Source organism: Pipistrellus kuhlii, unplaced genomic scaffold, assembly GCF_014108245.1.
Source record: "Pipistrellus kuhlii isolate mPipKuh1 unplaced genomic scaffold, mPipKuh1.p scaffold_m20_p_6, whole genome shotgun sequence".
In the NCBI taxonomy this organism is placed as follows: domain Eukaryota; kingdom Metazoa; phylum Chordata; class Mammalia; order Chiroptera; family Vespertilionidae; genus Pipistrellus; species Pipistrellus kuhlii.
In genome coordinates, this window is record NW_023425562.1 from 7508314 (window position 1) to 7520820 (window position 12507).

The 12507-nt window shown below is 37.7% G+C and overlaps 1 protein-coding gene across 7 annotated transcripts in view; it reads right to left on the reverse strand.

Moving 5' to 3' along the window:
• RALGAPB (Ral GTPase activating protein non-catalytic subunit beta) overlaps positions 1–12507 on the reverse strand; it is a 70508-nt gene that overhangs the window by 56154 nt on the left and 1847 nt on the right. For 6 of the 7 annotated variants that reach the window (XM_036417609.2, XM_036417608.2, XM_036417610.2 and 3 more), the window contains exons 2-4: positions 7246–7461; positions 4544–4746; positions 89–252 (exon numbers count right to left, since the gene is read on the reverse strand). In XM_036417609.2, the coding sequence (XP_036273502.1) occupies positions 89–252; positions 4544–4746; positions 7246–7431 (553 nt within the window). In that variant the 5' untranslated portion in view covers positions 7432–7461. Of the gene's footprint in view, positions 1–88; positions 285–4543; positions 4747–7245; positions 7462–12507 lie in introns of those variants that run through there. The other variant, XM_036417611.2, reaches the window with a different exon arrangement.

The window sequence follows — 12507 nt, forward strand, 5'->3', positions numbered from 1 at the left end:
TAAATCACCACTGAGTCTATTACTCATGAATTTAAAAGTAAACGATTTGAAGCTCAGAAATAACTTAGAAAAAATAAGATAAACAAACCTTGAACAGTTGGAGGGGCTAGAAGTATGTCATTAATCTGCAGAAGAAACAACAATAAGACTTCCCAGGTTTCTCGGGCCATGATGGATGATTCGCGGGCCAGTTTCTGAATGGCTCTCAGGACCTGTAGGCATAGTCGGATCTGACTGGAGCCCTGTTCCTGTCTGAAGAAGATGGACAGATATCACTGACAATCCTTGAGAAGAGAAAGCAACAGTTTAAGGACAGGCATTATAGACCAGCAATGGTATAGTAATACTCCCTAAGAGAATCAGCAGACCTAAGGACTAGACACGATCTCTTCAGTTCAAAGTTACTTCCTGCCCCATCATCTGGGATCTCAAGCTACCACTCTTATGAGGGGTAGAAAGCTTCTGGGGTGAGAGAGAATACTAGAAATGTAAGCTTCACCTCTGGATTTTCTATGTCTACAATATACCTGCACATGTCAAAAGGTATGTGATAGGTTTCTGTTGAATGAGTGAGCGAATACCTACAAACACTCCTGCTGCACACATTGAAGCAGAGAGACCTTTGTATTCTTTTTTCAAAAATTTAAATGCACATTCATAAGAATTCTGCATAGGATTTCATAGTGCTCATAGTCCCTATGAAGTTAATGTCTGTTAGCAAAAAACCTATGGACCCAATGAGATATCATTAACAGGTCTCTAAAACCCATGAGGTATGCAGGTAATTGCCTCAGAGATGAGGACCTGCTACCGCTATTCTAATAAAAAAGGCACCTTAACCCAAAATGGGGGCTCCAAAGTTTCTCATATATTCTAGAAGTTTTATAACTCTCTTTAGTGCACAGGACCATTTTTTTTCCCCCACAGGAATAAAACAAGTCAAACTATTAGGGCTGGGGTTGAAGAGGAAAGAAGATATAGGCTCAAGTCCGAACCCTTATTCCCACTCTCTAAAGCAGACCATGTAAGAATTTTGAGAATAGTAGGAAACCATTTGCATGAGCAAATGGTGAGTTGACTTTCAGACTTCCTATATGAAACCCAAAACAAGTAACTAATATTATTGAAATAAATCTTAAAGTCAAATCTTTATATATTATGACATGTCATAAAGAATAAAACATGTCTGAATCAGAATATAAAATCTCAGACCCCCTCAAGAAATCAAGAAACTCAAGTGAGTACCCCTAAAACTCTTACCCCAACCTTAGAACAGACATTCTCAGATTCTAAGCCATGACCCAGAAAAAAACTCACCCTCAAGTTGCAAACAAATGACACCACTAAGTTTTCCCAAAAGAAGTCAACCCTAAAACAAAATGATGAGACATTCGTGTAGGAAAAGCCAAGAGCCCTCAAGAAGTTGTAAATTCAGCAGTGTACAAGTTTCTAAGTTTAGATAAATAAGGTGATCTTTACTTAAAAAAAAAAAAAAATATATATATATATATATATATAAAATTTATATAAAAGCCCTAACACGAGAGACTTTCCCCAATATTTTCAAAGTAACTTGTATTCTTCAGAAAAACTGTTCTAGAACAGGGGCTAATGAACTGTGGCCCATGAATCAAATCTAGCTCTGCTAACAGTTTTTGCAAATAAAGTTTTATTAGAACACAGCCAAGCTCATTTATTTATATATTATCTGTGGCTGCTTTCTCTACACAAGGAGAGTTCAGTAGTTGCAACAGATAATATATGACCAACAAAGTCTAAAATATTTACTACCTGGTGCTTTATAGAAAACTTTGCCAACTACACTGCTTTATAAGAATATTATGTTTTTTAAAGTCCAGTATATTTGAGCAATAGATCAAAACCCTAATCATTTTTTTCTAAGTGGTTCACTTTTTTCTCAATTATGCCAAAAAAAAAAGGAAGAAGAGAAAAACCACACTCAGGCAAAAGAGAAAGATTATATCTACTCTGACTTGATCTCTTACAAAGAAGTAAAGGCAGTTTCCTTTTTTGAGTGTCATTTTTTATAAAAACCACTAATTAAGTAAATTTGATAACAATTTTCTGAACAATCTGAATCAAAAAAATTTTAATTTCCAATAATGGGAGATGAAATAATAACTCACAATATTTAGCACTAGAATTATTCAGCTCTCTTGGCCAGGAGAACTCTAAGACTCAATTTAATACCCTCTCAGAAGTATGCATACACACTTTTGAGAAAACAAGCCAATTACAAATAGTAGCATGAATCATTTATAAGGTGTCATGATTCTCAAGAGAAAAGCAAAAGCCTAATGAACACAAATGACACTGACTTTTTTTTTTAATATATTTTTATTGATTTTTGTACAGAGAGAAAGGGAGAGAGATAGAGAGTTAGAAACATCGATGAGAGAGAGTCATCGATCAGCTGCCTCTTGCACACCCCCTACTGGGGATATGCCCACAACCAAGGTACATGCCCTTGACCGAAATCGAACCTGGGACCCTTCAGTCCCCAAGCTGATGCTCTATCCATTGAGCCAAACTAGTCTTGGCGACACTGACTTTTTTTTAATATATTTTATTGATTTTTTACAGAGAGGAAAGGAGAGAGATAGAGAGCTAGAAATGTCAATGAGAGAGAAACATTGACCAGCTGCCTCTTGCACACCCCCTACCGGGGATGTGCCGGCAACCAATGTACATGCCCTTGACCGGAATCGAACCTGGGACCTTTCAGTCCGCAGACCGACGCTCTACCACTGAGCCAAACCAGCTTGCTTCGGCAACACTGACTTTTTTAATAGATTGAACACTAAGATGTGGTAAGGGTACAAACAGAAAGACACAATGATTTACAACTCATGAAACTGTCCCATGCAAATCAAAAAGGCCAGCAAATTGATCTCCTAAAATGGGATGACAAAAAAGCATTAAAACTATTTGAGAACCTGTTTTGCCACAAAAATATGCAAATTACTGCCAACCATTTCCTATTATTATTTCCATTTGAAATCAATAAACACGAGCAACCAGCATTTAAGTCACACTAAAGGTATTATCAGTATTGCACAAGACACTGTAGAAGCCTAAAATATGTACACAGCCCAGTAGCTGCTCTCAAGTTGGTTAGATGGGGAAATGAGATATATACATTTTAAAACCTGAGGAAGATATAAGAGTAACACAGGAAGTACCACACAGGTTCACAGAAGATTTGGTCACTATGGGCCTCGATGGTAAGGTAAGGCTTCTCTTTACAGGGCAAGACTTAAGATAAACCAACAGAAATGCAATGAGGACAGCTAGGAGAGGAAAAGGAGGAGTAGAAAGATGAAAGAGTAGATGATAATAGGGAAGATCTTTAAGGAATGTTTAATTCATGAATGAGTCTGACTAAAGAGCTCATGCATATTTAGTAGGAGCTGATCTGGGTAGGGGCCAGATTACAATAGACATATCACACGAGGTAAGGAGTTTATCCTTAATCCTAGACACCAGAGTTCTTAATATGTATTTTTTTCTTTTTAATTCAGATTCCCCAAAGTTACCTTCCTTCTAAATTTAAAAAGTTAAAATTTATAAAGCTTTGGATGGTTCAAAGTCCCTCACCATCTAACAGACCAAAAGCATTAACTTTACTAAGACAAAAAATAGCTAAAAATCAATTTTTCTTACAGAAAACATCCACAAATGTGTAGAGAACTAATGTTTATTCATTAATTTATATATTTCCCAAATTCTTTACAATGACATAATTTTTTTTTAAGCTGGAATAAAACATTTAAGAACAAGTAAGGCACATATCCTACATTACAATATTAGGACTTTGCCTCAAAGATGGGAGAAATCAGTAACAAACTGTCAAGATATCCTGTTGGACTACCTATAATAAATTTGCCCATAATAATGTCAAGTCTGCTTACTTCAATGATTTCATTCTCTCTCAGGAAAGATTCATTTTAAAGTAGACTAGAAGGCTTAGTTGCTTTTAGTTTCAGTGGAAACAAAAAGTATGATAGGCTAAAAGTATGTCTTTTTGAATGGAAGGGAAAAGGTTCACAGAATTTTTTTAAAATATATATATAATTGATTTTTTACAGAGAGTTAGAAACATCGATGAGAGAGAAATATCGACCAGCCGCCTCTTGCACACCCCCCACTGGGGATGTGCCCGCATCCAAGGTACATGCCCTTGACCAGAATCGAACCCAGGACCTTTCAGTCCGTAGGCAGACGCTCTATCCACTGAGCCATACCGGTTTTGGCAAGGTTCACAGTATTTTAAATATCTAATAGCTATCAGATTTAGAAAAAAAGCAAAAAGCCTTTAAAATGGCCACACACTTAAACATATTGATATAAACCCAACTCTCCTAACATTCATATTAATATACTCTTTAACTGAATAAGTAATGAAAGTTAACTCTTCAAAGGACTAACAATGCAATCAGTTCCTATAATACAAAAACAAGTAACATTTATGAATATTTTACTATAATCTTGATAAAAGGCCAGATAGACAGGGATAGCTTACCTTGGTACAAAAAGATTTTGCAGGTGTTTTAGTATACTTTGAACATAGAGATTCGGTTCTTTAATAACTGGCAACGGAATAGAATCTTTCGGCAACACTAAAGCCATAATCCAGTCTGTATATACATCAACACAATATTTTACAGTTTCTCCATCCAATGGAAGAGTCAGTCCATAGCAAATTACTTCCATGGTCCATTTTACCTAAAAAAAAGAAAAAGAAAAAAAAAAAAGAAAAGAAAAAAGAAATATAGAATTATCACACATCCCAATCTATATATCTATAGACTGATTTAAAATGCTAACCTCTTTTATTGCCCAAAAAAACCCTCTCAATTGATGATATATTCATCTCAACATGTGTCAAGTTTATTCTAAAGAATGTATCTTTCATGTATAAGGTATACTTAGACATTTCCCAAGCAAAAGATTTAAGAAGAAAATAAATTACTTATTTCTAAATGTTAAGCCTATATTGGCATTTACCCTTTAGACATTATTATTGTTTGCTCTGAAAATAAAAAGTACAGGACATATTGATTTTCCACAGAGATTGGAGGCAAAGCAATAAAAAACTTTTGATATTTTTCTCCACTTAATTACATGAGAGTACATGTACCATTTAGGAAATAATGTACACAAATTCAATCACATTCCATTTCCAGATTATGAAACATTAACAACAGGAAGGAAAATGAACTGCTCAATCCATATCTTGTGACTATTTTCTCTGCTAAAGAAAATATTTAAAATGGAAAGATAAGAACAAACACAAGTGAGAAGGTAAGATATTAACAAGGCACTTAGCTGCACTAACTGAGTTTCAGCCTCCGGACCCATCTGAATCACATCCTAGAGGCTGAAAGAACTTACCGCAGAGACTGCTGAACCTTTGCTTACAGTCATGAAGAATGAATAAGGAATGATGAGAAAGAGAAAACAGCCCAATTTGCAAAAGAGGATGAAACTACATTCCAGGTACTGCAGAATGGAAAGTTTAAGTGAATCCAGACAAAACTGGGACAAATTACTAAGCAGATGATCAGTGAGCACTTATAAAAGGGAAGCACGGTCACTGGGAACCAGCCTGCTCAAAAAGAACAAGTCATGCCAGATAAGCTTCATTCCTTTATAAACAGGGTTACTATGAAGGCAGTTGACAATTGTATAATCCTGGCAGTTTATGAAGCACTTTCATAAATATCATCTAATAATCAAAAAACCCTGTGTGAGAGGGTAAACTATCCTGACTTTATAAATAAGAAAACTGATAAGCAATTTGGCCCAAGTCACTGGTTTGGAAATGCTGGAGCAGAAAATTTGAACCCCCGTCTTCCAACTAGAAATCTGAAGTTATTCTCACCATGTTATTAACAGCAATATCCTTCATAATAAAACCCTACTATGCAAATTGACCGAACGGTGGAATGACCAGTCGCTATGATGAGCACTGACAGTCAGGGGGTCAGTACATTCCCACAGGGGTAGCGTCACTCAGGCTCACAGCTGGCGAGTGCAATGGCAGTGGCAGGAGCCTCTCCTGCCTCCGCAGCATGGCTAAGGACCCCTTGGGGGATGTGTGACTGCCGGTTTAGGCCCACCTGTGGGGAGCAGGCCTAAGCCAGTAGTCAGACATCCTCTGAGGGTTCCCGGACTGTGAGAGGGCACAGGCAAGACTGAGGGAACCCTCCTCCCCAGTGCACAAATGTCATGCATCAGGCCTCTAGTAACAATATAATGTAATGTAATATATAAAATAGCAATAGCCTTGACCAGGTGGCTCATTTGGTTGGAGCATCAATTGTTGTGGGTTCAATTTCCAGTCAGGGAGCATACCCAGGTTGTGGGTTCAATCCCAAGTTGGGGCACATATGGGAGGCAACCAATTGATGTTCCTTTCTCACATAGACATTTCTCTCTCCTCTCTCTCTAAAAATCAATAAACATATCCTCGGGTGAAGATACAAAAAAAAAAAAAGCAGTAAATATTAAAGAACTCAGCACAGTGAAGGTGTGACAAACAGGGTGGGGGCAGAATTTAGCTACACAAAAGAAAGAATTTTAAAAGAGTTGCAAGTCCCTCTTACTAAAAACAAAGGAGAAGATATCATTGGTGATCTCTTCACACGGTAGATTAACTGTGTAATTCTAGAGGACACTAGATTCCAGGGCTACTCTCTCATATTCTTTTGAGGGTGGGAAAAGCGAATAAACAAGGGCTGCACCAGAGCACCCCTATCTACTCATGTGCCATCTCTTCCTAGGACAAGACAGCAAGGGATTATAAACACACCAAGAGGAGAGTGCACCATGACAAGTGCTGGTCCTCAGGATAAATCTCTGCTAGGATACTCTGAAGAGAGAAAAATGCTCCTCCGAAAGAAATGGAGATTTTCCAAACACACTCTGAATATAAACCTGTGGACTGTGCCTTGAGTTTAAGAGGAAGGGCCTGACACTCAAGTCTCTATCTTGGGCATATAGCTCAAGTGGAGAATTGAGTCTGACTAGTAGGAAGTCCCAGCAGCACAATGATACAACCTATTCCTTGCAACTTCAACCAACCCTGAGCCTCCAGCCCTCTACCCAAAGCAGGTCAACATAGAGAAGTCACATTGCATTGGGCAGAAATCCATTAAAAAGATGTCAAATTCATTTATAAAGTTGTATGTTCACAGAGTAGAATGAAATGAAGAAACTTACTTCTTTGTCAGTTTTTAACAAACTCTCACTACTAGCCGCTGAAGAAGTTACTAAGGCCTGCCCGAGAGGATGGACAACTGCATTTGCCACCTCTCGCCCAACGCTCTCTGGATAGCTGTGCAGAACACTGGTGTGACCCTGGTCATTCTGAATCACCAAATGCAGGGACCTCCACTCAGAGTACATCGTGCCGCTAAAGTACTATCCAAATGGCACCTGAAAAGACAAAATAGAATTACATGTCAAATTATACTGTTGCAAATTAATAAAAGGAAATAAAATACATATTTACCCTTCAAGGCAAGATAAAGAAGCTGCAAATATTTTTCAGATAATGGTTTCCAGGTATCTAGTACATGCTGGAAACACACCCCTGTAATTTCTAATCAATGTCCTCAAATCAGACACAATATTCTTTGAGAATATTTTATTCCCTGCAGTAGAGGCACAGAAACTTCCAGTACTGGAACACCTAGAAGTCACAGTGTCCTTCAAAAACCATATTAAGAGCTCCCACTTATTATTACATACTACTCATGTAATCATCAAAACGACTCTATGAATATTAAGTAGTATTATCTCTACTTCACAGATGAAAAAACTGAGACATGGAGAGATCTGCTTCTTACCTAAGGCTTCAGAGCTATAATGTGATAGAACTGGGTTTTGAACCACATCTGCTGGGTTCCAGAGACCATGCTCATAACCATGGCAAGCTCTCTGTCTCTCCCTTTTTCTATACTAGTACATTCCCCATGGCAGGTACTGCTTCTCCCTTCTCCCAAGCTATATATTCTCCATGAAACGATGTCTAAGTCTACCATACAAATGAGAAATTTTAGTCACAGAATACACATCTATCAGAATGCAATATAAATATTACAATCATAAATGCCATATATTTATGAAGAGAATCAAGGATGGTTAGCCCTTTACTATTAATTTCTGTTAACTTCTACTTTCTACTTGCTCTGAAATGTTTGTCCAGCCAGCACTGTTTAAACAAAATACATGGGTACACATAATCTTCAAAAGTTTTAGACCTTAACCTAATTTTTCTTCCAACTGGAAGAGATGAGCACTGTTTAATTTTATCTTAGAAAACCTCATTCCAGCTCAAGTAATATCAGTGTTTAACAAGAGGATATGGTATTAGAGAATCATGAGCCTACAGAATGAAGATCAAGCTCCTTAGCATTAAAGATTAGGAAAAGGATGAGGAGGGATAGATACTGTAGTGAGATAGGAAAACATAACTGAAGTCAGATGACTAAGGACTTTTACTGTTATGTTAAGGATCCTGAGTCTCTTCCCTAGATAAGGCAGTCAGCTATATAACAACCTGAGCTGATAGCACCGAAGTCTCTACCTTCAATGCTCCAGAACTAAATATGATAGGAGGAAGGGGAAGATGCTCCTTGTAGATCATTTAATTTTCTTCCCACCTCTACATGCACCCATTTTCTTGGTAATCTCTCTGGAGGTTTCTATTACCAGGTGACTGTGTGCTGGGTAACAGCTTATGGTTTGTAGGTATTACCGCAGAATAACATGAAGGTTTGACCTAACTGACAAACTACCAAAATGATCAATACAGTGGTAGGCATACTAAGACCGCAGGCTGACATTAATTACATCAATTGACTTAACCAATATTTATTGCATGCCTTCTACACACCAGGCACAGAGAATGTAACAATGAAGAAATATCATCCCTGTTCCCAAGGAGCTTCAAGTCTAATACAGAAAACAATTTTTTAAAACTTTGTAAAGTAAATCTAGACATCAATTATTTCATTAAACATTTTTTAAACACCTGCTATATGTCAGGTATTGTTTTTAAAGAATGTAGGTACCACTGTGTCCTGCAGATATAAACAGGACACAATGGCTGCCTAAAAGAAGGTTTCATAGTGAGGAAGACAAGCAAAATCCATTACAACATAATACAATAGCACTCAACATGATAACTGATGTGATGAGGTATGAAGGCAGCAACATGAAACAGAAAAACTAAAGATCTTATTTAATAACAATGTAGTTTTGTATACTTCAAGGAATTTTCACATGTAATTTCACTTTATTCCAATAACAAGCCAAGAAAATTAAGACAAATGTCACTAGCCAATCCATGAGGAAACATAGTAAGGTTATAACTTGCTCAGGTCACCTCAAGTAACAGTAGAGCTGAGATGAAGTCCAATGTTCTTTTCTTTTTTTCTGACTCCATTCCTCACCATATTACCCTGGATAAGACACTTGGTATTTCTTTGTCATAGTTCTGTCATTTGTAAAACAGGGTACTAGCTACAGTTACTTGGGAGAAGGATCAAATAAAACAACATGAGTCACCCTGGCCAGTACAGTTCAGCTGGTTGAGCATCATCCCATGCACCAAAATGTCACCAGTTCAATTCCCGGTTGGGGCACGTGTGGGAGGCAGCCAATGGGTGTTTCTCTGTCACAGCAATGTTTTTCTCTCCTCTCCTCCCTCCCTCTCTAAAATCAATTTTTTTTAATTGTTTTAAAATAAGTCAACAAATTTTGAGATATACAAATACAATGCACATATTCTTAGGCATGCCTCCTTTCTCTTACAGAATGCCAAAACACTGTGTGAACAAACAAACCTTGCTGGATTTTAAGGAAAATACATAAACACTCAAGGTCATCCATATAACTTTATGACTAATAAAGGCAAAAGGACCACAGTTCATATTTCTGTTGGAGTCCTATTGACCCTACAAGACAAATAATCAAGTTTAGCTAAAAAGGAATGTATTCACCTATATACCAGATTCTAACTATTAGGGATCCTATCAAACACCTGAATTACAAGAAAGACAGATTCTGCCTCCATTCCTCCCTATTGTGGAAACAAGCAGTTTTTACTAGTCTATCTAAAATAAAAAAATAAATGAATACCCGTTACGTTCCCCTCAACAGCACTATCACAGTTCTCATTTTTTATTCCTCTGATCTGCTCTGTCCAATACAACAGCCAATCCACATATAATTACTTAAATTTAAATTAAATTAGAAATTCAGTTCCTTTGTCACATTTCAAGAGCTCAAAAGTCACATGTGGCTAGTGGCTACCACATTGGACAGTGAACAGTTCCAAGCACTGTGGAAAGTTCTATTTGACAGAGCTGACAAGCATTTTCATTACAACTTTGACTATAGACTCCTTAAGGACAGAACCTGTGTCTTATTTACCTTGCTATCCTAATTTATACAGCAAAGTACATGTGGTACACACCAAGTACCCACTTTACATCTAACTGAATATCTCAAACACAGCAGACTACTGTGTACACTGCTCCCATCCCCAACACACACACACACACACACACACACACACACACACACACACAAAACCAACACACGAAGATATCCTCTCACAAGGGAGGAATGGGTGGGGAAGGAGACATTGCACCCAGAGAAAAGTGGCCAGCTTTCTAGTTCTAGATGTGCTAGAAGGCAACTATTTAAATATTGGGCAAGTTACCTACTTTCTTCACCTATAAAAACTTGTAATTAAACTCCAAGTTTCTTAATTCTATAACTTCAATCATCTTATATTAAAGGAAATCATGTGGTCTATCTAAAAGGTCTTTACACATGCCAGGGAACACACCTGCTAACACTGACAGGAATCTCAAATTAAGCAGATTCCATTTTTATGTTTCAGGCTATCATGATTAGAGTCACTTTTGGTCTTTAACTAAGTAAGTGAAATTTTCACCTTTATTACTTTGGAAATCAACTAGAGACTTAAACCCAGGCTTAAAGATTAAGTTTCTCCGATGTGCTGAGGCCAGAACTGGATACTATGTCCATATCTGATCAGAGAACAAGGGCAGGTTTGAATTTAACATCAATTGTCCCATTAGTTTCTACATTAACCTTAGCCTAAAAATTTGAGAAACAGTAAAAATCTGAACCAAAACAATCTTTTTATAACTCTTATGCTGCAAAAATTATCATTGTATGCGTATTTTTTATTGTCACATACTTTGCCATATTAACTGCTATAAAAAATCTTTATTGTCTAAAATCCTCTTCATGACCTTCACAAACGTACTCTCTCACTTCTATAAACTTTACATGCTTTTAAGACCAGTCAAGAATGAATACAATCTGAATTATATTTCTGCCTTTCTCTAAAACTTATAAATACATTGGGCAATAGTATTAAGGCATTATGCACTAAATATATACTAAGTCTAACTCTGACATCAAGGTTTTAGTCTTTAACAAGGACTTCAATATAATTTCTTCTGGTGAATAGGATCAACTAATCCCAATAGCAATTCCATCTAGTAGGATTTACCAAGTACCAACAAGGCAATAATCCTATATAATAAAAACCTAATATGCTAAGTGTCTGATCAGTAGATCAGCCATTCAACCAATCAAAGCATAATATGCTAATGATATGCTAAGGCTGGTCAATCACGCTATGATGTGCACTGACCACCACAAGGCAGACGCTCCAACTGGTAGGTTAGCTTGCTGCTGGGGTGAACGAGATTAGCTGGACACGCCCTGGAGCCTCCTGAAGTCCCTCCCCAGCTGGTCAACCTCCTGCATCCCTCCTTGGCCTCAATCATGCACCTGTGGGGCCCCTCGGCCTGGCCTGCACCCTCTCGCAAACAAGGCCAGGCTGAGGGACCCCACTGGTGCACGAATTCACACAGGCCTCTAGTATTTAACTGATGACAACTAAATACTATCTTGGACAATGAGGTGGGGAACATATGCAAAGACCTAAGGGCAATAAAAACGTTTCCACTAAAGAACTGATTGCAATAAAGTCAAATATTAAAAATCACCTGTCCTGCTGGGGTGGCTCAATGGCTGGAACATTGACCCATGAATCAAAAAGTCACTGGTTTAATTCCCATCAGGGCATATGCCTGGGTTGCAGGCTCAGTCCCCAGTAGGGGGCATGTAGAAGGCAGCCAACCGATGTTTCTCCCTCACCAATATTTCCTTTCTTCCTTCTCCCTTCCCTTTTCTCTAAAATCAATAAAAACATATTTTGTTTAAACAAAATCAACCAATGTTGCCCTGGCCAAGTTGTTTGGAGCATCATCCCAGTGGGCCAAGGTTACAGGTTCAATATCCAGGCACATACAAGAGTCAACCAGTAAGTGCATAAACGGGTGAAATAGTGGATCAATGTTTCTCCCCTCCACCTGCTTTTCTCTCTAAAAAAATCAATTAAAAACAAATTCAACCTACATTGATTGCACA